Source organism: Felis catus, chromosome D1, assembly GCF_018350175.1.
Source record: "Felis catus isolate Fca126 chromosome D1, F.catus_Fca126_mat1.0, whole genome shotgun sequence".
NCBI classification, from domain to species: Eukaryota; Metazoa; Chordata; class Mammalia; order Carnivora; family Felidae; genus Felis; species Felis catus.
Genome location: NC_058377.1, coordinates 34,467,820 through 34,493,352, shown reverse-complemented (window position 1 = coordinate 34,493,352; position 25,533 = coordinate 34,467,820). Strand labels below are relative to the sequence as shown.

The 25,533-nt window shown below is 32.8% G+C and overlaps 1 protein-coding gene across 2 annotated transcripts in view; it reads left to right on the top strand.

Moving 5' to 3' along the window:
* The window catches only part of CNTN5 (contactin 5), a 1,399,046-nt gene that overhangs the window by 581,375 nt on the left and 792,138 nt on the right, over positions 1 to 25,533 (top strand). For both annotated transcript variants that reach the window (XM_045038579.1, XM_023239314.2), the window contains one exon: positions 8,862 to 8,990. In XM_045038579.1, coding sequence (XP_044894514.1) covers positions 8,936 to 8,990 — 55 coding nt within the window. In that variant the 5' untranslated portion in view covers positions 8,862 to 8,935. The remainder of the gene's footprint in view (positions 1 to 8,861; positions 8,991 to 25,533) is intronic.

Below are 25,533 nucleotides of genomic sequence, written 5' to 3'. Positions count from 1 at the left end.
TAAAGTCATGTTCATTGAATGGGGTGCTGGGTCAGTTAAGCATCGGACTTTGGCTCAGGTCATGATCTCACAGTTAGTGAATTGGAGCTCAGAGACTGGCTCTGTGCTGACAGGTCTGAGCCTGGAGCCTCCTTAGAATTCTTTGTCTCCTTCTCTCTCTTTTTGTCTTCCACCTCTCACACTCTGTCTCTCTCTCTCTCAAAAATAAATAAACATTAAAAAAAGTCATAGTCTCTATACCCATACTGTCTAGATATATATCTCAAGTTTACTCAACAGCTGTTCAGTCTTAGAACATTTACCTAACCTCTCTATACCTCATATTTCTTATCTTTAAAATAAGAATATTAGTTTTTTCTCAAAGAGTTATATGTGTTAAATATCTCTCCAAAGCAACAATTCCTGGCATATATTAAACATCATGATTCAGCTTTTGTTATGTTCCTTTTTTTTATTTCAGAAATCTCTCTGCAATTATTCTTTTCGTCTATTTTATAATTACTATTTTATAGTATTTTTCTTAGTAAAGATTTATTTTTGACAAACTCTGTTTTTTCCCAGCTTTATTAAGATAAAATTGACCTCTCAGTTTTTGAATAAGTGTCCCTGAAATAAATTTTCACAAGGTTTATAATTATATATTGACTTATTTTTACCAGCTCATTATTCCAATATTTTTGAATCCCATTATTGCTATTATTAAGTCACTGAGAGTCTGATTTTCCTACCTGAACAATTAATGCCTCTTTTTCTCTCTGGATGTTGTCTTTGATGGTCAGCATTTTCATTATGACTTTATCAGTTGTTTATTCTTCTTGCTTTTTTACTGTCTTTCTGAGAGTTAATATTGGTCAATTTCAGAAGTTTTGGTAAATTTTAACAACTATCTCTCTCTTCATATATTTCTTCATCCCAGTCTCTTTCTCTTTCTGAAAATATGATTATGTATATATAAGATATTCTTAGTATGTCCTCCATTTTGTTTACCTTCCTTTCACATTTTCCATCCATTTGCTTTTCTGGGCTGCATTCTAAACATTTTTAATTTTTTTTCTTCTTTTTCATAACACAATTCTTTATGTTTAAAACAAAATATATATATGTACAATTCGTGACTGAAAAGTCAAATATCTAAAGTCTTTGCAGGTCTGATTCTGACTTTTATTATTTCTATTGACTATCACTCATAGTGATTTGTTTTCCTGTACATATTATGAATATTGACTATGAGATTTTCCTTTTTGTTATAGCCTCATGGTTTAAGAATAAAATTTTTCTTTTACTATTCTGTTGGTGGAGTGTCTTTCTGGAGGGGTGTTTTTAGTTCATCCTATGATTTGGAAACCCTTTGTGCTCCTAGATATATGGAATTTCCTATTTAAACATCCACATTTGTGGGCTCTAGGCTTTAATTTTTGGATCTCATACTCTCAGAGAAGCCATGAACACCAACATAAAGTTCACTGAGATTTGATAAATGACCCAACAGTGAAACTTAGCTTCATTTCTCTGCTTGCTGCTTTTATCTGATTTTGCTCTTCAGTAAGTTTTTCCTCCTGAATTAATTCATTAAGGCACTTAAAAGTATTTTATACTTTGTATTATTTTAAGAAGGAAGCTTTGTCATGGTGTCTAGTTTCCAAATTATCAGAAAGGGAAATCTTCTGTTACCTGGCCATAGGATGGTACTCAATATCCCAGCAAAAGTCCTGTCAGAATTCACATGGAGGCTAGTGTCAGGTGCAATAAGTTAGGGTTCTGTCTTCACAATTTCCTTATACCAGTCACCAGGTGATAAGAATCATGGAATATTTCTGGCATGAGTTTCTTAGAGTTGTCTTTTTCTCTTTTCTGATTCCCATCTCCATTAAGTGCACCCTGTATTATTACATAGTCTTGAACTGTATTTTCCTCTACTCTTCTGTTTTAAATAAAATTATAAAGTTGGCTTGAGGTCTCAGATGACTAGTGCTGCTGCTTCTTAAATTGCTACTGTATCCCTTTTCATGAGGCAGGTTCTATTGAAGTCAAAATAAGTTTTTGGATTTAAAAGGATGAGAAAACTAGACCAGAACCATGTTTAACTACACACTATAGAAAATCATACCTCAAAATTTATGTAAACACTATGAACTCCATCTTCGATCTATAACCCATAATCCTTTGTCCAGGAAACAAAAGTGTAATTTATTTTCTTGTGACTCTCAATATCATAACTCACTCTGGTTGTGTTTGAGAGCAAGAAGTCTCTCTTCCTGGCATTGCTGCTTGGTCCTCAAGAGATAAATGATAGCAAACCTAACAAGACCAACACATATACTTTTATTTTTTATTCACTTTTTTCTGCTAGATCTTCTGTTGCATCTTATTATCTGTTGTTTTGTCCAGGTGCCACTTCAAGGACATCTAAAATATAATTCCCCATAAAATATTCTTAATGTTTTTTTTCTTTTTTTTCAATGAGTTCTGTCCTGTCCTTGCTCAGCTTAAAAATGTATATATTCCAAGCAAAAGTGCCACTAGCTCAATTTTTGGCAGAGTCATGGTTGATATGGAGAATAAGGTACACAGAAAAATGTATACTTGATTATTTTATTGTTTTACCAAAATGTACATCCAGGTCCCTCATATTGTAGCCCTGTCACATGCTAATTAGAGTAGAAAAACTTTTGCTCTACTGTACTACTTTGCCAAGTAACACCTTTTATTGTGTCTATAAATAAAAATAATTCAGACTAAGTTAGATGCTGACGGTTAAGTAGGCTCATTTCTAGTTTACTCACTGCTGCTGTGTAAGTTGCATGCTTAACAATATTCAGTTGTATTTACACTGTTTATGGAGGTTGTACTTATTGATGTAATTAGGTAATTAAAATAAACATTATGCAGATTAATGACATATGAGTGCACCAGCAGTGGGAGCATTTGGTTCTATGACAACAAAACAAAAGATTTTTTAAAACCACAAAACCTAATAGTCTTGAACAAACAATAAAATAACTGACTTAGGAAATGTTCTAAAAGTAGGTGTGTATGAGGCAACTGTATAAAAATAATAAAAATCTTCAAAGAGGCTGTCATCAAGACACTTCACACATCCTTACACCACTTCAAAAAATTAAAAATTGTACATGATGTATTACAGGCAGGACTTATGTATAAAAACTCACTATGTTGAGATAAAGATTTTGTCCATCAGAATATTCATAATCAGAAGAAAACATCTCCTTTCTATATAATAAGATTGGCCAGAAATATAAAGTCAAATCATATTAGTTAAATTATAATGTTTCAGGTATGCCTGTATGATTTTTTTTTAATTATTGTTTTAAATGAACTTAGTACCAGTCCCAATTATGTCAGATAAGAGGGCTTCTTGAAATTTTTGTAGAGATTGCTATGAAGTTTTGTAAGAGATGATGTAGCTTAAAAGTCAACATTATTCTTACCCCAGTTATGACTTTTACCAGCTGTGTGATGTTGGGCAAGTTTTCTTCATCAATAAAAGGTGTTAAGTTAATTTATAGAGGTTGTGTAGGTAGAACGCATAGGATAATGTCTAGCACATAGAATTTTATAAGTGGTAGTGGTTGCCATGATTAATTTCTTCTTATGTTACTTTGTGCCAAATAATGTATTTACCAGAGATTTCAGTTTATTCAATAATTACTGTTCAAAAATAGCAATTGTATAGCTACTAAAACCAAACCTGTTCTGTTCTATATGAGGAGTCTACAAAGATACACAAGACAAAACTACTGCTTTTATGGATATCACATCCCACTAGGAGAAAAAGATAATTAAAAATAAAATAAACAAATAGCATAACCTCAGGCACTGATAAATGCAAAGAATAAAAATAAGGCAGGGACAATGCATGGAAAACCAGTGACAGGGCTAACAGGAAGAAAGTTGGGAAGGGACTTCTTATTTAAGGAGAAGAATTAAGAAAAGCCTGAAGAGCAGGGTCTTCAGGGTTTAAGGTTATCTGTTTGGGAAGAACTGATGATGGAGGGGTCCTGGCAAAGGAAACAATGAGTGCTAGGCATATCTGAGAAGCAGCAAGAAAATCAGTGTGGTGGGAATAGAGTCTAGAGTGCTGGAAGATGAAGTCAGAAAGTTAGGCAGGGACTAGACTATATATCATTTTGCAGACTATATAAGGAATTTAGATTTTAAGAATAAACCAGTGAAACAGGGAAATGATATAGCCTGATTTATGTTTTAAAATGTAATTATGTTTTAAAATAGATTGTAAGGGGTCAAACAGTAGGAAATAATTTCTAAAGAACTGGAAAGAGAGATCAACAGGCAATAATAGAAATCTTTCTTTATATACACTCACATATGAATATCAGTCATAAGGCAGTTTAATATATGCATTAAAAAAACTAACTTCTATTCCAATGCCAGCAATTATCCTTTAATCAATTTTATACAACAAATGTTAGTATTTCCTTTTTTTTACATTTTTTAAATGTTTTTATTTTACTTTTGAGAGAGAGACAGAGTGTGAGTGGGGGAAGGGCAGAGAGAAAGGGAGACACAGAATCTGAAGCAGGCTCCAGGCTCTGAGCTGCTAGCACAGAGCCCGACACGGGGCTTGAACTCACAAACTGGGAGAGCATGACCTGAGCAGAAGTCGGATGCTTAACGACTGAGCCAGTCAGGCACCACCATGCAACATATGTTAGCATTTCTACTTAAAATTCAAGTTAAGATGTGATGCCTTTAAGTAATTATCTACACGATCAATTGTGCAATGCATTTAATATTTATGACTTATAACTTAATACAAAGATCTAATTTTACTTCAATTGCAAATATATGCAATATTCAAGTAAAAATTTGCAAACTAATATGATTTCATTTCACATATTTTTCTTTAACTATCACAGGTGATAATAGTGACTAGTACTAATTTTACTATCGCTAACAGTGATAGTATTTTAAACATTGAAATAAGTTCTTTTGAAAAGTGAGGTTTTTAATGCGTTTTTAATTAATGTGATAATATTCTAAACATTGAAATAAGTTCTCTTAAAATGTGAGGTTTTTAAAAAAATGTGTCCAATTAGTACTTTCCCAATTAGAATTTATTACTTTTCCAATATTTTGATGAACAACACTCTATTCTACAGCTGCCAGTCTCCATTAGGGCATTTCTAAAAATACACCCTGATGTTCTTTAGTAAAATTTATTAACTGATTATAACTTAAGCTGGCTTGTAATAGGGACTTAATATACTGTAATCCATAAAATAATGTTGTTTTATATTATTTTATTAATCTGATACAAGCATTTTATTCAAGTCATGAAAATAATTGTGTTTTCAAGAAAGGCATATAAAAAAGTTTACAAAACTAAAAGACAACAGAATGGAGAAGATATTTGCAAATGACATATCTGATAAATGGTTAGTATCCAAAATATATAAAGAACGTATAGAACGCAACACACACAAAGCAAATAATCCAATTAAAAATGGGTTGAAAACATGAATGGATTTTCTCCAAAGAAGACACAGATGGCCAACAGACACATGAAAAGATGCTCAACGACACTCATCATCAAAGAAATACAAATCAAACTACAATGAGATGTCACCTTACACCTGTCAGAATAGCTAAAATCAACCACGCAAGAAACAGCAAGTCTTGGCAAGGACATGGGAAAAAGGAACCCTCTTGCACTGTTGGTGGGAATGCAAACTGGTGCAGCCACTGTGGAAGACAGTATGGAGGTTCCTTAAAAAGTTAAAAATAGAACTACCATATGATGCAGTAATCACAATACTGGGTATTTACCCATAGAATACGAAATACTAATTGGTAAGGATGTATGCAACACCATGTTTATCACGGTATTACTACAATAGCCAAATTATGGAAGCAGCCCAACTATCTATAAATATATGAATAGAGACAGAATTGATATTTATATACAATGTGGCATCATTCAGCCATACAAAAGATGAAATCTTGCCATTTTCTACAACATGGATTGAGCTAGAGAGTATAGTGCTAAGTGAAACAAGTCAGTCCAGAAAAAGCAGATACCATATGATTTCACTCATATGTGGAATTTAAGAAACAAATGAACAAAGGAAGAAAGAGTGAAAAGCCAATAAATAGACTATTAACTATAGAGAACAAACTGATGGGTACTAGAGAGGAAGTGAGGGTGGATAGGTGAAATAGGTGATAAGGATTAAAGAGTACACTTACCATGATGAGCACCGAGTAAGGTACACTACATTGCACACCTAAACTAATGTCACTGTATGTTAACTGTAGTGGAATTAAAATAAAAACAATAAAGAAAAGGAAAAAAAAAAACATTTTCTTAGTATCTATGTTATTAAGGACTGTTGGGATTTTTTCTTTGTTTACCATAAAAAAAAGTTTATATATTTCAGAACCTAAAGATGATTTCTCTTACTTTTTATTTGAAAAAAAATAAAGAGAGAGAGAGAGAGAGAATAAAAAAAAAGAAGGAAAGCAAAACAAATGTCTTTAGATGTCTTAAAAAATTATTTTTAAAGATCTATGATTTTTTTTGTGTTTTAGCCTCATTAAACAAGCATTGATGCTTGAAAATGAACACACACACACAATTTTTATTTGAAGAAATCTTAACATGAAATGGTTTCTTTTAGTAATAAAATCCAGTGTACTATTTTTGAGAATTGAAAAAATGTACCTGGAATATATATATGTATATATGGGATATATACACATTGAAAAATATACGGAATTGAAAAAATGTACCTGGAATATATATATGTATATATGGGATATATACATATTATTCCATAATGGCATGTTGAAAACATGAGTACTCATCCTCAATTCCTAAATGTCGTCTTATCAGAAATTGCTTCTGTGAACCCCTACTAAAGTAGCCCCTTCTATCACCTCATTGTCCCTTGATGTGTTAATTACATCATAGTATGGATCATTCTCTGATACTGATTTATATATTCATGTCCTCATTGTTAGTCTCCCTGCATTATCCCATTCATTCATTTTTAAGATCAATGTGTTCTTGAAATTTTACTGAAGAACCATCTGTTGTATTTACAACTTCTGCCAATTATATGAATAAATCCCTTTTTTGATAGCTCTATATTAATAATATACTTACAGTATCATGCTTATTTGGCTCATAGCCTGTGATTAACATCCATGTATATGTGTGCATATGTGTAGGTGTGTGCCCTTGTGTGTCTTTGACATTCACAGCTTACAGCATTTAAGTGCCCCGAAAGCATTTGCATTTGTTGATGAAGAATGTTTAACATAATAGCACACTGTAAATATACAGGGGAAATACCAGTTTGAGAGACAGGGACTGAGCAGAAGCTCATTAAAACAAGTGAAATAAAACTACATTAATATCTCAGAAATAATCTGAGAAAGGCCCATTTCAACACAGATTGAAAATCAACTGATTCAAATGTGCAGTTCTCATAAATCACAATTGTAGTTCTAGCAACTTTAAGTCTCTCTAATGTTTGTGTGTCAAGTGCTAATTTTCTCCTTTTCCTTTCTGGCAAAAACCAAAACAGTATAAAAATAATAAAAGTGTTTTAAAATGTAAAAAATTGTGATAAGGTCATTTGTGGTGCTTCAAATTGTCTTTGTTTCTGATGAAAAAAATGAAAAGTATTTTTTTAAGTAGATGACTATAATCAACTATTATTAGGTATTATTAACTTTCTTCTCCACTCATGATATCTAACCATGTAATTCAAATAGAGTATCAAAAATTAGATTTGAACATACAAATGAAATGGGACTAACATTAATCAGGTAAAGGATTCACTAACAGATTTCCCTGTTTGGACATGACTATATCAAATTATTACCTAACTAAAGAGGGGAAATACTTGTCTAATTTTTAAGATGTTTTTTAAAAGATAGAGATAACTTGAACCATTAAGTCTCTAGGAAGGAACCAGTTTACAAGAAGAAATTGCTATTTAAAAATTATTATTACATTACAATTATTTTAATCTAATCACTTTGGGCTAAGAAGGACACCATTAACTGACACCTGAAAATTCAAAAGTTACTTGTCTATTATAGGAATTTCTAATGTACAATTGTCAAGTTCTTGCAGGAAGTTTCATGGTAGAATTTTATGAGATTTTTTTTAATCTTTATCATATCTTTCAGTACAAATAATAGAACCAAAGGATATTAATGTGCTACACTCGTCATCTTATCAAAATTCCATTAGACAAAAAATGTTAAATATTCACAAAAAATTTCCTTTAGATTCTGACTAGTAAAAGACGCTGAGAGAAATATCTCTTCAAAGGAGGGAACTATAACACAGTGGAGATAATCACAGGAGTTATAAACAAAGGCAGTTGACATTAATAATTAAGTAAAAAATTTTCCTGTGGAGATTTAGATGAGCTACAGGCAGAATGTGTGAAATCACTTGGCTAAATGATCATTAGTTATGTTCTAGACTAGAGGAATATATATTAATATAACTGTTTTTTCTACCCAATTTTTCTATTCCAATAATTTGTCTAATGTACTAAATAAAGCTATTATACATTCCCTGTGAGGAAAAATCATCCCCATTAGAACCTGATGTTTTTACTATCTGTAGAGGAGTATTCAATATAAATAAATGTGCTAAGGAAAGTTTATCACTTCTCTGAATTTTTTGTATTGTGCATTATTAATTTTAATGGAGATTTTATTATTGTTAATACAAATATATATTAACCTGACCTTTGCAATAAAAGGTGTTTGTCATTTTACTCTCAGATTTTTGGGTTGGTTTGTGTTTGTCTACCTTTTATTTGTTAGTTTTTTAAAATTGTTATTTATTTCAACAGGGCATTCTTTAATGAGGAAACATCACAGCTTCTAAACACAGTAGGTGGGACACAGGATATCTTAGTAACCAAGGATGGCTAACTCTTGGAAACTAATTCTGTTTCTGTCAGTAGCTGGGTATCTTTCAGGTAAGAATCCTGCTGTATGTATCAAATAATAAAAATATATTAAAGTCTTCATTACAAAATATCCTCAGGTATTCATTTAAATTTATATCAAAATTCATACTTTTCAACAAAAGGAAAACAATTCTTAAACCTTTGTTAGCATTGCAAGAAGTCATGTACAATTCAATATAATAAGGTAGTTAGAAAAATACTATATAAATGTTAATAAAATTAGTATCCAAACCACCTCACTGACTTTCATTTGCAATCTAAAACATTATTAGCCTTTAGAAGATTTGTTTATATATATATATATATATATACATATATATATATATAGTAAAGTAATTGTACAAATGTCTCCTTATAATGCTAAATTTCCCTTATAATGTTAAATTTCATGACATAAAGACAGAATCATCCTGGATTTATTACACACACACACACACACACACACACACACACACATACACACAGTCATTTAAAGCTATCTATAGCGCGCTGAATTTTTTTGGTTGCCTCAGTGTCTCTCATTTTGTTTTGATCAATCTTATTGTTCTATATTTTAGACCTAAAGTGATATCTTTTATTCTACAAAAGTAGTTTATATTCTTTGGAATAGTATCATACTGCTAAAAATTAATTATGTCACAGTTTTTGTTTTAAGTGTTTAGAAATTAAATTGTAGTGAGTATTTAAATGTTTATACACATAACATTTATAGCTTGATTCAATTGAACTTGGTGGCTATATTGTGCTATTGTTATCAGTATAACTGATATATCAACAGTATATTAACTATGTATAATGGATGAGTCCTCTTTTAAAACCAAAGAGGTAGTTCTCAACTTAATTTATGCTAATAAAGTTTGAAATTCAAAAGAATGTTTTTATATACAAAGATAAGTTTATTATTTCAGTTATAAATGTCTGTTTTATGTTTAAATGTATCTGAATGCTTTGGGAAGATATATAAAAGCCTCTTCTTTGTTGGAATACTAGTAATTAACGGCAAAAACAAAACAATAGTTTATTATTATTATGTGTTGAACACCACTGCTTACAGAAAAAAGTGATTTAAGAAGAGACAGAAAAGGTGGGATTAACCCTGTATAAAATGGTGGTAGAGACATCTGTGAAAACATGAAAGGAGCATTAAGAGTTAAATGAAAACCCAGGCTCATCAATATTATCATTACTTTAAAAAGAAGTAAAGAGCATTCGAATATTTTATTCTATTTTAGGTACTTTCTGTGCAGTATTAGCATCTTCCCTGCTGATCCAGTTTATTTTTCTTTTATTGTCTCAATGTCATCTCTTCTGGATGGGAAGAGAGATAGTCTTGCAAGATGAAAGAAAGGAAGCACAGTTAAGTTTGAATTTTAAATAAACAATAAACGTTTTAGTTCTACTATGTTCCATGAAGTATTTTATTTTATCCAAAATTAAATTTAACTGGAGTCTAGTGTTTTTATTTCTTAATTTGACAATGATGATTGGTGGAAGGAGAATGGTAGTTTGTAATATCACTCAAAAGTTTTTTTTTTTTCTTCTACTGGCACAACATAATCCAAATAAACCATAACTTCAAATGAGGTATTCTACTCTGGTTGTGGAAACATGAAAATACTCAGTCTGACATGGAGTCCACAATTGCTAGATTTCCAGATCATAGGGTAATCAAGGTGTTGCTTTTTCCATACAGTAGAATAAAACATTGAAAAATACGAGTAACAAGGATGAGTCTGGAGGTAAGTTACTATTCAAATATTACAGACAATGCCAAAAAAAGTTGAAAACAAAGGACATTATCATTTTTACATGAGATTCAATTTTTAATTATCTGCATTTAATGTAAAACATCTATGTGTATTACTTTTTAAAACAGACTAAATTCTTCCATACTGCATATATCTGCTTAAAAATTGATTAGATACTTTAAGGATCAGTTATCAAGGATAATTACATTCAAAAACTTTCTCTCACCTTTACATTATTTTAACAAATTATTTTAACAAATTATTATTTTGCTTTTGTTACTGTGTAATACATTCAATATTTTATTCACTATTTTATTATTTGGTATTTTATTCTTTAGTTTTTCTCTGGATATTGCTTTTATTTGTTTTTGAATACCACATTAAATGACCTATTGGCATAGTAACTTGATTATTATTATAGAAAAGGAAGGTATAATTACCTTCTATTATCAGCTATGGGTGATAAACACATTTTATATTATTGCTGTATTTGAACCAGCAAACTGATGGAAGAAATAAGAGAAGTCCAAGACTGTATTCTCTCTTTGCTTTATTTATTAATTTTTTAATGGATAGATAATCTTGGGTGTGTTTCATTGAGAAATATAGAACTTTTATACCACCCTATATTTAAAAACTGACTATTGGAAGCAATGGAAGATTTATGACTTGTATAGGGTCTACAGTCATATTTAAAAAGGATTGATAATTAAAACAACAGTGAGATACCACCACACATATCAAAATGGTTAGGATCCAGGGAGACACAAGAAGTAAAAGCAATATCAATTGTTGGTGAGGATACAGGAAACAGTAAATTTATTCATTGCTGGTAGAAAAACAAAATGGTCCAACTATCTTGGAAGACAATGTAGCTGTGTTTACAAAGCTAAATAGTCTTACCATATAATCAAACAATTGGACTCCTAGGCATGTCCCTAACTGATTTTAAAATGTATGCTTGTACAAAATACCTGCACAAAAAGAGTTTACAGGAGTCTTATTAATAAAATAATAAATGTGAAACAACTTAGGTGCCCTTCAATAAGTGAATGGATAAACAAACTGTACATTTCATATAATGTAATACTATTCAGTGATAAAAATAAATGATCAAGCCTTGCAAACACATGGATGAATCTCATATGTATATTGCTAACTGAAAGAAGCCAGTCTGAACAGGCTAGATTTTGCATGATATCATTTATAAGACCTTTTTAGTAAGGGAAAACTATAGAGATTGTACAGATTACTGATTGGCAGAAGTTGGGACAGAGAAATGACTAAATGAGTGAATGAAGCATAAGGTACTTTTTAGGGTGATGAAACTGCTCTATATGATATTGTAATGGTGGACAAATATCATTGTATATTTATCAAAACCAATAGAACTATATGGCAGAACATTAATGTATACAAAATTGAAAACAATAATTTCAGCAGTTAGAGGATCCCAGGATTTAAAAGCAGAAAGTGACAAACTAACTATGCTACAAATGTATGAAGTAACTTCACTTAGGGGAGTGGGGGACAGAGGTACTGATGTAAGTAACTATGGAAATGAATCTTTAAGACTAAAGCAAAAACAAAGCAAAACAAAACAAAAAACCTGTATTTTGGTAATATACTGTAGTTAACAATATCATTATTAGCAGTTCAAAAAACACTATACATGGAATTGAACAATTAAGTCAATGGAAGGTGGATGGTGGAATACAGGTTCCTCACTGTTGGAGTGAAAGGTTGCAGATAAGCAAGAGAAGAATGGAATGATTTACATGGTAATGGATTATATTGAAGACGTCAGTTGGAACCATGTTTAGCTTCATGTAGATACAGATGGTTATATATAAAAAGTATTTATGAATATGTATGTATACATAGTTAGGTATATACACATATGCCTTGTTTTGTCATCTGAGAAGGCCTAAAAGCAAAGTACCATAATAGAAACCAACACACAAAGTATCAAGATCTTAATTTCTAATACTTTTCTCCAATTGAAAAGATCAGTATTATTTGCAGAAGGACTAACTCTAGGACTGTGGCAGGAAATGTACTTGACCAGCCTAGAGTATCTTGTAGTACCAGAAAGTAAGGAAGTGCTAAAACAAACAAAGCAGCAAACAAAAACACAATGAGGAAGGTAGGTCAAAAGGACAATGGGAACCAACTGAAAGAGTTCCCAATGGCCCAAATTGGAAAAAAAATTTGAGCAAGAATAAAAAGAAGCATGAATTATAACCCAAAGAATAAAATAATTACCCATAAGTCCATATTGATGTAATAAGTAATTAATCAAAAGAATAGACAAATTCACCATGTAGGTTGAACATCAAATAGTTTATAAAATACTTTTTTACTCAATGAAGTGGAATATAACTCCTCCTTCCTTGAAATGTGGGCTGTCCACAGTAACTTGTTTCCAAAGAGTACAGAGTTGGAAAGTGGGGATAAAATAAAGTAACTTGATAGTGAAGGAAAGTGATAAACCGTCTTCAACCCAGCGATAATCAAGGTCAGCATCAGCAGAGATAGCATTTACCCTTGATATGATGCGATGAGAATGGCACCTAACCTCCGTGATTTTCCTCACTAAAACCTATATTCCCAGTCTAATCATAAGAAAAATATGAGACAAATCCCAAATGAAATACATTTTATGAAATGTCTGGCCATACTCCTCAAAAATTTGAAGGTCATCAAAAACTAGGAATATTGGAGAAACTGTCAAAGGAAGAGGAAACTAAGGAGACACAAAAACTAAATGTAATGTGTGACTCTGGATAGGATCCTGCAATAGAAAAACATTATATAAAAACTGAAAGAATCTGAATAAGTATATACTTTATGTAAAAAGTAGTGGAAACATCAATCTTACAATAGTGAGTTAAGAAATGGTTAGGAGAGTAGGACAATTAGACAAATACTGTAAATTTTGTTTTCTGAGAAGTTGAGCTGAAGAAAAGAAAGAGAAAGAATGGAAGATAACTTTGAAAATATAGAAATTCAAAAGTGTATGTGTACATTTCAGATGTGTGTTTTAAGCATGGAGAAACTACTGTGTAAAGAAATTCAATTCACAGAACATAATACACATGTTAATTGTCTATTGCACTGGTTAGTTGTTACTGCATAGCAAACCACCCTCAAGTTTAGTAATAAACAAACAAGCAAGCAAAAAAAACATATTATTTCTCACAATTCTGAGTGTGAGGCTGGTGGTTCTTCTGGTTTTGGCAGGTTGAGCTGATCTTTGCAATTCCCGTGAAGTCTGAAAGGGTAGAATTGGATAGAGTATTTAGCCTTACACTGATGGTAATTGGCTCCTGTTAGCAAAGGCAATGGGAATGGATTGATCATGTCTCTGATTTTCTAGTAGTCTAGCCCAAGTTATTAAACAGTTACTCAGCTAGGTGAAGCAATAAAAGGGATATGCCCCAATTTGTAAATACTTTTCAAGCCTCTGTGCCATTTGGCTAATGTCTAATGTCTCATGTCTCATTCACCATGGCAAATCACATAGGCCAAGACAAGATTTAAGGGGCAGAAAAGTAGATTCCATCTCTTGAAGACAGTAGTTTGCAAAAGCACACTGTAAAAATATGCAAGGCAATATTATTAACTATAAGCAGTATGCTACACAGTAGATCTCTAGGACTTACACATTTTGCGTAAGTGAAACATTGTACCCTTTGAATAATACCTTCTTGTTCCTTCCTCTGTCTGAGCTCCTTGGCATCCACCATTCTACTCTCTGCCTTTATGAGTTTGACTACTTTAGATTATTTATAGATTCTTTATATAAGAGGCATACTTTAAAATTTGTCAAGAGGGTAAATCTTAAGTGTTCTTACACAACATAAAATAAAATAAAATAAAATAAAATAAATAATAATAAAATAAAAAGGGCAGGAAAAAACAATTGGAGATGATGGATATGTTTGTGGCATAGATTGTGGTGATAGTTTCACAGATGTATACTTATTCCAAACTCATCAAGTTGTATACATTAAATATGTACAGCCTATTGTATATCAATCATACCTCAACAAAGTGGCTTAAATAAAGTGTGCATACAGTAATAAGAAATACCCATGTGCACTTTTGAACTCTACTACATATTTATTTATATCCATAAGTATTTTATATGCAAATAATAATTTTGTTTTAGTTAACAATAAAGAAGATGCAAGATTTCTTTGTATCTTTACTTCAGATACAGTAACATTGAGAGCACTGTGACCTAACTTCAAGCTGAGCTTTTTTTTTTAAAGAGTTTCTTTATTTATTTTGAGAGAGAGAGAGAGGGAGATAGAGAGGCAGAGAGAGAGAGAGAGAGCGACAGAGACAGAGAGAGAATCCCAAGCAGGCTATACACTGTCAGCAAAGGAAATTCAATTCTCAGAGTTACTTCCTACCTACCTACTTTCTTCCTACTTCCTACTTCCTACCTACTTTCTTCCTACCTAAGTACATCTAGTTACTTTCTCCTGAATTACTTTCAGATGCTTCTGATGTAAGCTGTACTCCTTTAAAAACAACCCCCAAGATACATTTTCTTCTCCATTTTCACCTCATTCTGCTTCGTTGGGTTAAATTCATTTTATTGGACAGGTGACAGTTTGTTCCTTCTGCCAAGAAGATGATATACTACTGAACAGAGAATGTCTGTCATTGATAAGCTTATACAAATACTCTCCTTCTTCTTGGCACCAGTGGGGTAAATAGCACAGAACTTTGTCACTGACAGCCAGTGCTTCCTAAGAACTATAAAAGAAAATGAAAAGAGAAGTGCTACACAAAACAAGCCCTGATAGTATTAAGTCTGACTGGCCTGCTGCAGTTGAGAAAGAGAAATGGATTATGGCCCTTCTGTGATCATTTTGAAATTATATATGTGCACATTGATTGGTCCCCCAGGAAGTCATGATGATAATAGAGGCTACCTCAGTGCAAAAAAACAAGTTGACTCTTATCAGCTGTGCACTGGTGATATTAGACATGTAATTAATCAGAAGACAATTTAATTTATTCTTGTCAGTGGAGGTGGGGGCAGACGGAGAAGTGTACATGAATTTAGTTTTATTTATTTTTATCTTAAAGGCAAAGAAAATTTTAAAGGTAACTATACTTGTCAACAAATTCTAGAGTGATATAAAAAAGAAACCATCACCTGAAGAGAGCCAGATTCAACATCCCAGAGAAATGAGAGTAAATATGTTTTCTCAGTGTTTTGGAAAGCAAAGACAAAATTAACTGATTTATTAGGTCATCTAAATGTTGTTTCTCTTATACTAAAAAAATATTTTAAATATTTTCCATTGGCTGTTGGCTAAGGAATAAGCAAAACATATCAAAGTGTTTTATAATCAAGAAAGTGCCATGAAAGTTATCTCATGCTTTTTCAACTGGACTGACTCACTGAGATTATCATTTCCAATAATGATAAATCTTTGCTGATAAAAAATTAATCATGCACAGTAGTTTTTTTTTGTTATTATAAAATAATTCTCATAAAATCCATACTTTATCAAGTGTCCACAAGAACTTGTTAACAAATGTTCACAATATCATTTGTTATGCAAGGATAAATTTCTATTATAGTAATAAAACAACAAAATATATCTGTTTATGGTGAAGATTATTTTATTGCTTATCATGAACTTCTGAAGAGCTGCTCCTATGTAGTAATTTGAATAGTTTGTCAGCAAGAAAACAGCTACTTTTTCTACATCTCATTAATTCAATACAGGTCTATTCTGCCTATAAAATGTAGAGACAGTTACATTCTGGAGAACCCAAACAAGCTGGCCACAGCTGACATGCAGAGAAATACAGGAAAAAAGTCCTGTTTTACTTGAATTTAAGTAAAATTTATAGGCTTATCAGGACCCAAATATTTAAAATATATCATGTGTAAAATAAATCCTATTTTGTAAGAATAAAGAGGGTTAAGTTTATTTTAGCTCTTCTGGAAAATGTTACTTTGCTAAAAATCAGTCAAGCCAACTACATATTTCTTGAAACTGTCGATTTCTATATTTGGTGATTTTTATTTGATTCAGGTGTCAACCACAATATTTTTTTCTAGCATTTAAAAAAATGCTTTCTATTCTTATTCTCATTGTAGCTTTAAGACAGAAATTTGACAGGGAACTTAGTTATCTTATGATGTGTTTATAATGGTGTTACAATGCTTACAGGATGACCTTACCCTCCCTGTGGATTTAGACTGTGGTGGAACCATCTAAATGGCCCAGATCAGGGATAAATACAGTTTTAACTGATGATCTTTCCTTTCTTAGTACTTCAATATTTTGCAGTTATAATTTTTAGTTGCTTATATAAAAAATACAGGACTATCTGCTCTATAAAAACAGAGGCAATGTGTGCTTTGTTTGATGTTTCTTATACAAGACTCAAGACAATAATTTCTATAAAGATAGGTATATACATTTATTTCTATAAAGATAGGTATTAACATTTATTCATTTTTGAGAGACAGAGCATTAGCAGGGGAGGGACACAGAGAGGGAGACACAGAATCTGAAGCAGGCTCCAGGGGCTCTGAGCTGTCAGTACACAGCCTCATGTGGAGCTCAAACTCATGAACCATGAGATTATGATCTGAGCCAAAGTCAGACACTTAGTAACTGCACCATCCAGGTGCCCCAATAGGTATTTACTTTTAAATAAATGAAAAGAAATTATTACTTACTTGTTTGATTATTTTCTTCTATGAAGAGAGGCATAATCTGTGTTTTTTATTATAACAATTTCTGGTCAGAAAACATCCATAAAGACTAATTTTGGATTTTCTAATCAGATCATTGAAACATCTTTTAATACCGTGAACTAAACTGAGGATTTTTTTTTTTTGGCATTCTTGAAGTTCTGGGTTAAATAACTTAGGTTAATTCAGGAGATTGTGAAAGTAGCAATTAAAAATGAAAAAGAAAGAGATGAGAGAGAGAGAGAGAGAGAGAGAGAAAAGAAAGCTAAAAAAGTAAGATCTTTGAATCACTAATGTCCTCGATCAGGTCTCTGAAGTATCATGCCACATATTTTCACTCAGTATGTATGTCTGGCAGATTTTGTTTCAAGACTTTCTAAAGGTCTCCAAGAGAACACCATATATGCCTGTCTACTTGCTCTTCTGTAATAATTCAGAGAGATGCACTAGCTGATAATGCCTGTGCTAGCCTAGAGCTATTTTTGTTTAATGCCTAAACTAAACAAGAACTATTTCAATCTGGCCCCTGGTTCCATAATCCTGAAGGAATGGGTTGATTTTTGTTTGTTTGGTTGATGGTTTGTTTAAGGGATTCAGCAGAACCCAAGATGGAATATTGGTTTCATTTACAAGTCTATCTCCATAAAGATATCATAGCTGTGGCTAAAAAGTTCCAAGTGGGTATGGCATAAGTAATTTGTCAAAGATGTTTTGTAATAGGGATGGAGATTACAGAGCTAAAAGGAATTTAGACAAAAATATTCTCATTCCTGGTCCTAGTGGCCTAATAAATTTCAAGTATCTTTTAGCTCAAATCATTTGCTATCTGCTAATTTAACAAATATTAATTTAGTGCTTAGTATATATTTTGCTAGTAACTAAGAATACAGCAGTGAACAAAACAGACAGATTCTGCATCTTTGAGGAACTCACAGTCTAGGAAAAAAAGAGACAATTTAGTAAGAAAAAATAGTACAAGGTCTGCACAGATAATTCCCACAAATAAATTCAGTAAAGAGATAGTAAGTGATGTATATGGTGATGGGGTTCCAAGATGTTTCTTTGCATAAGATGGCAAAAATATCACGCTGAATAGGTCTCTAAGGAAAGATCTAATGAGTGTACAAAGGCAAGTCATGTAAATTCCTGAAAGTGTCAGTGGCAGAGGAAGGCAAATGTCAAAACCCTCAGGAGGAAACACTTGCTGTGATTGAGGAAGTACTAATATAGAAAAAGATGGAAGAATCTGTATGGATAAAGAGAATGTATGACAAGAAGAGTCATAAAGAGTGAAATTAATAGATAGGCAATGACCAGATCATGTTTTAAGTAGAGATGTAACTTGATAACCTGTTAAAACATCATGCTAGATGCTTTATGAAGAATAGATTATAGAGTTTAGGCAAGAATGTAATCAGGTTGCTATGTCAAAAGTCTGCAAGAGAGAAGATGGCAACAGGTATCAATAGCTAATTATTGATTTGATTGTGAGTCAGCACTGGTATGTGCTTACCAAAAACAAAAACAAAACCCTAATATTATCTTCAGCTGTATTAACAATGTCAAGAACAAACAAGCGGTTACTTTGCATCTATCATGCTAACAATGATTGTGATTATTATGTTCAGTTCCGGGCTCAATCATACAATGGAAACATAGATAAACAACAATGCATTTAATGGAGGGAAAGCAAAATGATGAGGAAAAACTTGAAACCATATTATTATGGAAATGATCAAAGGAACTTAAGGAATGAGAACTAAATTAAATATTAGAGCTGATGTTTAAGGAAGTATTGATAGAAGATTCAGGGGAGACCTTCTTCTTGCAAGGTCTTCCCTGAATCAATTAATTGTTGCTTTTTATAAGCCAATGAGTAAAGTATTCAGGGAACTCCAATATACAAATGTCTTAGGGGGTCAGGCAAAAAGAGTTTTTGTAGTTGAACTGTGGGCATATATTCTGCTCATATGTAATAGAGTGATTTGACCTGCCTCTCTTAACTCCAGATTAACAGTAGTGACTTTCAATTGCAGACTGTCTTTATTTGTAACATTAAGATGTGGCCTTTGTGTATTGTCTAATAACAAGCAAATATAATTGTTCATGGAATAAAACAAGATATAAAGACTTTGAAAAAATAACCTTTTTTTCTTAACTATCATATAGAAATACCATTTTCAGTGTCCTGATCTCTTAGTGAGATACAAAAGCATATTATTTCCCATAGCAAACAAGTATTATCACATGGCAAATAGGCAGGAATCCTGGCTCAAAAGTCAGAATTCCTAAGCTTAATACTACATGAAACTGTTATCTTTAAATAGTTGAAAGTTTGTCATATATAAGCAGCTTAGACTTATTCTAAAATATCCAAAGGGACAAATCAGTCAAAATACAGAAAAGTGAGAGGTAGAATTAATTTTAGAAAAAGATCATTCTAAGAAGTCAGAGTTGCTCAGTGGGAGTGTTAACTCTATCTCAAGAAAGTCTGTCTGTTCTCTATAGAATTCAAGCATGAACTAAATGACCATTATGTGAAGATAATATTAGCATCAAAGAGCTTGATCAATCAGATGATATAAATGTTTTTCCAATTCTTAGATCTATGATTCTGTAAGTTAGACTTTAAGAAATAGTTATGCATTTTCTATTTTATTTTTATCATATTTTAGTAACAAAAGATGTTTAATAATAGAGGATTACTAAATAAGAGAAAGTTATAAATAAGTTATAAATAAGTGAATAGTTATAGGTGGAAGAGCTGAAAATGGAAAGAATGGGTGAGAGGTTAAAAACAATATATAGATACATATAGTGGAGTTGACACTTATTTCATAAAAAGGATAAGAGAGGAGAGAGTAAAACAAGCATGTGAGAGAAGAGTAGAGCCATCAGTAGAAATAGAGACAAAAAATAGATTAGTTTGAAATTAAAGATGACAAAATATGATGGAATATTGAATTTAAGAAACAAACGGTTGTTATCATCAAATGTAATCCAATGGATTAGGGATAAAAATTAATACACTGGAACCTTTTTTTCATTATTGAGCATAAATTGGCAATAACCTAATATGCTTTGGATTCCATCAAAAGAAATTTATTGTTTAAAGTAATAAAATAGATGATCAGTTCTATAATCATATAAAATGGCCTTTTCATGAATTCAGATAATTCCTTTCTGCAAATTTATTCTATCTGATCAGAGCATTGTTTTAAGTATAACTATACTAATATAATTTTAAGTATAACTATCCTAATAAGCTTCCAGAAATGATTCCTTTCAGAAAGAAAACTAGCATATTTGGGGGAAACTAGCATAGAAATTGGAGGGCTATATACTAAATTCAACTTTGCAACAGATTTTGGGACTGTGGATAAGTTATCATCTCCTCTGTAACACAGTGGCTTAGACTATATTATTTTAAATTTTCTTCCATATTCTAACAGTTTTCCAATTGTCTAAGAACTTTTACTAAAGCCTTAAAGTTGAGAACAATAAATACTAAATATCCTCATATCTGAAGCAATGATACTACACATGTCCATGTGTTATTTACTAAAAAATGTCAATGTATGTTAACTCTATTGGAATTTAAATTAAATTAAATTTTAAAAATGTTGAATATGGTCCAGCATAAATAATTGAATAATTAGAAATTCAAAGAAAGTCAAGAGAATTATAAATAAATAAATAAATAAATAATAAATAAATAAATAATACATACATACATACATACATACATACATACATAAGTCAGTCAGTCAGTCATCAAACTATATAAAGCTCATGGAAGCAAACTGAGCTTTTATTTCCCAACCCTCAGGGGAAACTGAAGTCATGAGGTAGATAAGAGTTATCCTTGATGGCCAAATGAGATTACAAGAGCATAGAGAATACACTAAATCCCAGCATTTGTAAGAGCAAAGGTTCATATGGGAACAGAAGTTAATCCTGAAGAAGTAGCCAGGCTTGAGCCATCTTGATGGATTCTAGCCAAAGCTACTTAACAGAAGGAAATAAGCCCAAGGGGGAAAAAAGGAGGGTAGACTCCTAAGGGCTACAACTGGGAGAGGAATATAACATGATCTATCAATCAGAGGGTAGAAACTGGGTAGCATGATGGATTATAAGGAGCCTCCAAATAACCATCATGTGTTACCCACTAGAGAATCAACATTTGAGCTAGTCTGCTATGCAGATAGTCTTGCCAAATTACAACATTGCCAGTCAACTAGGTCTACTAAGACTTTTGGCCTTTATCTTTCCAGCAGCACCTACAAGATTCATCAAGAATAGGAAGAGGAGAAAATAAATGCCCCTTTTCTCCTACCACAGGTTTCCTAGCATAGTATAAACCCAATCTAAGGAAAAGAAGAATGACTGATAGAAGTTTTGGTCTTGGCAGGGCTGGATTTGTATTACTATCCTAAAAAGCAATCACAGTTACAAAAAAAAAAAAAAAATACCTTGTTCTAATAACTTGAAGTGTACAGAAAGCTGGAGGCCTACTGAGAATGTCATCTAGGACACGAAAAGGGAAATCTGGCAGGAGATATTTAAAGGTAGTAATTGGAGAAAAATAAAACTTTTCAGTGTCTATCATTAACTTATTACATATGCTTGGATTACCTCTCCTTATTGACATATAAATCTCCTGGTAGCCTTTTGTTGGTGTTTTTCTTTTAATGAAAATGTATTGAATGCCCCTCTGAGTCAGGGACTGTACTGTACTAGATGGGGTGAATAAACGAGACAGAAACGCAAGCCCACACAGTCCTCATTCACAGAAATGATAGCTATTTGGACTGATTAACAAATCTTGAGCTACATCGATGGAGAAAAAATTCCCAGGAGTCTCTATTGTATATAACATACCTTACATTAATCTTAGTTTCAACAGACAAATTTTTTTGGACTCTCTTCTAGCACATTTATTAAGTAATTCATGCCAAAACTTCAAAGAAAAGACAAGGATTAAGTGGATGGTGAGGTATTGACTGTGTTTGAATAAGAAAAGAAAAGAAGATTAAAATAGAGAGAAATGCACTGGCATATTGCACAGACAGTTCTAGCTCTGCCTGCTTATATTTTTAACATTACAAAGATTCTTGCTCAGTTCCCCTCCCTTTCTGTCAAGCACTCATATTCCATACCTGTATGCTTTAAATGGACTCTTCACATTTAGGAAAATAAATTGAGAGTATACAACTTGTGTATCTGCAAATGATTAATCTTAATTTTGGAGAAAGCATGGAATCCAGGAAAAGAATAGATCTTTGTAATGGATTAATGTGCAGAAGTTATGATATGTATGTTTCTACTAACCATTTTGCTGTACCTTATGTCAATATAGTAGTTTCTTACAGATATTTTGATTTTCACTTAACAAAATGTGAGTGGCAGATAACAAAGAACACAGAAAAATCTACTCTCAGTGTGATAAATAAAATAGAACAAAATAGCCCATGAAAAGATCACATGATAATTACTATAGACATATATATTCAAAACAAGTTTGGGCAGTCCATCAATTGTACCTTCTAAAATATTTAAAGATGGAGATTAGGGGAAAGATGTAGATTAGGGGAAAGAAAGAGGACCCTACGCTCACGTCATTTGATGGATGCAACTAAATAACCCATCAGCATAAATAACCCAGAAAATGAGCAGAAGACAGGCAGAAAAACACACAACTAAAGGTAGAGAAGATGCCTTATAGCAGAAGGTGGGAAAGGTGAAGACACCATTTGGGGTGAAACAGATCATGGCTGTCCATAGTCGGGAAGAAGCTGGAGGTGCAAAAAAGTGTAAGAAACTGACTGTCACACCAGGGGCTCCTACACAGGGAAAACAAATCCAGATAATATTTGGCTTGAAAGTGAGAAGGGCAAAATTTCATGAGCACTTACAACAAGTGGAATTTAAAGTCTGGAATTTTAAAAATCAGCAGGCTCAGCTCTGGGAGACCAAGGAAGGCATTAGGAAGTGGAGTCCCTGCCCTTAAAGAGACAGCACAGCAAGCAGCCTGTGCAGATACAGCATAAAACCAGCAGTTTGAAAAATGCCTGGAACATACAGAAATGAGAGTTATTTGCTCATCTCAAAGCTTGTCCCAGAGAGGCATGGATCACAGGGAGACCCCTTTAGGAACACAGGAGTTGGTAGGCACCATTTCTCTCCCCCAACCCTCACCCCAGCATAAAAAAGGAGCTACCTGAAAGAAATAGCATTGTTCTGACACTTCCTACCTAACTTACTTACACCAAGTGCCTGCACCCCCTCACTTCAGCAGTTCTGCCCTTTCCAGTCATACTTGCCTCAGTTTCCTTGCTACAAGGGCCCTTTCCACAAAAGATGGGCGCAAACTCCCTCCAACAATGCATCTCCTAACCCGCATCTTTTAAGGTCTCTGTTGTGGCAGCAGCAATAGTGGCGGTGGCGGCAATTCTCATTTCACAAATAGACCAGCATGCACCTTGTTAAAACATGCCCCATCCCTATGGGGCACCAACACTGCCCACAATAGGCAAAGAGAGACTCAGCAGTTAACCAGCCAAAAGGTAAAAGCATCCAGGACACAACAACAAAGTGCACCCAACACACATAGGAGACACTCACAGAAGTTCTGGGACCTAGGAAACAGGGGACACTGCACTGCACGGTGCTACAGGACCACTTCTTCGTAAAGCCATTACCTCCAAGAACAGGAAACATAGTTAACTTGCCTAACACACAGAAACAGATGCAGAGAGTTAGAAAAAATGGGGAGAGAGAGGAATAAATCCCAAATGAAAGAACAGGATAAAACCACAGGAAAAGACTTAAGCAAAATGGAGATAAGATATATGCCTGATAGAGAATTTAAAATAATAATCATAAAGATCCTAACCAGTTTTGAGAAAAAAGTGAAAAACATCAGTGAGAACCTTAAAATGAGATAAAAATAACCAACCAGAAATGGAAAAGACAATAAATGAAATTAAAAATACACATTGATGGAATAAATAGCAGGTTAGAAGAAGCAGAGCGATGAATTAATGACCTGGAAGACAGAGTACTGGAAATTAAACAAGCTGAGCAAATGAGAGAAAAAAAAAATTGCAAAACAAGAATAGACTTAGGGAACTAAGTGACTCTAGCAAATGTAATGAACATTTATTTGCATTATAGGGACTCCAAAAGAAGACAGAAGAAAGGAAGCAGAACATTTATCTTAAGAAATAATAGCTGATAACTTCCCTTATCTGGGGAAGGAAAGAGATATCCAGATCCAGGAGTCACAGAGATTCCCTAACAAACTCAACCTAAGGAGGTCCATGCTAAGACACATAGTAATTAAAATGACACAAAGTAGTGATACAGATAAATAAATACATACATACATACATACATACATAAATACATAAATACATAAATAAATAAATACATAAATAAAAGCAAGAGAAAAGAAAGAAGTTACATAAAGGAAACTCCATAAAACTATCAGCAGGTTTTTCAGTGCAAACTGCAGACCAGAAGGGAATGGCATGATGTATTCAAAGTGCTAAAATGGAAAAATCTGCAGCCAAGAATACTGTACCCAGAAAGCCTATAATTCAGAATAAGAGAGATAAAGAGTTTCCCAGACAAAAACTAAAGGAATTCATGGGGCATTTGGGTGGCTCAGTCGGTTGAACGTCCAACTTTGGCTCAGGTCATGATCTCATGGTCTGTGAGTTTGAGCTCCGTTTCAGGCTCTGTGCTGACAGCTCAGAGCCTGGAGCCTGCTTCCGCTTCTGTCTCCCTCTCTCTCTGCCCCTCCCCTGCTCATGCTCTGTCTTTCTCTCTCTGTCAAAAATAAATAAACATTAAAAAAAAAAGAGAGTTCATTACCAACAAAACAGCTCTACAAGAAGCAAACCATAAGAGACTTTGAACTAGAGAACAAACTGAGGGTTTAAGGAAGGGAGGTGAGCATTGGATGGACTAAATGAGTGATGGATATTAAGGAACACATTTGTTATGTTCAGCATTGGTGGTATATGAGAGTGCTGAATCACTGCATTCTACTCCTGAAGCCAAT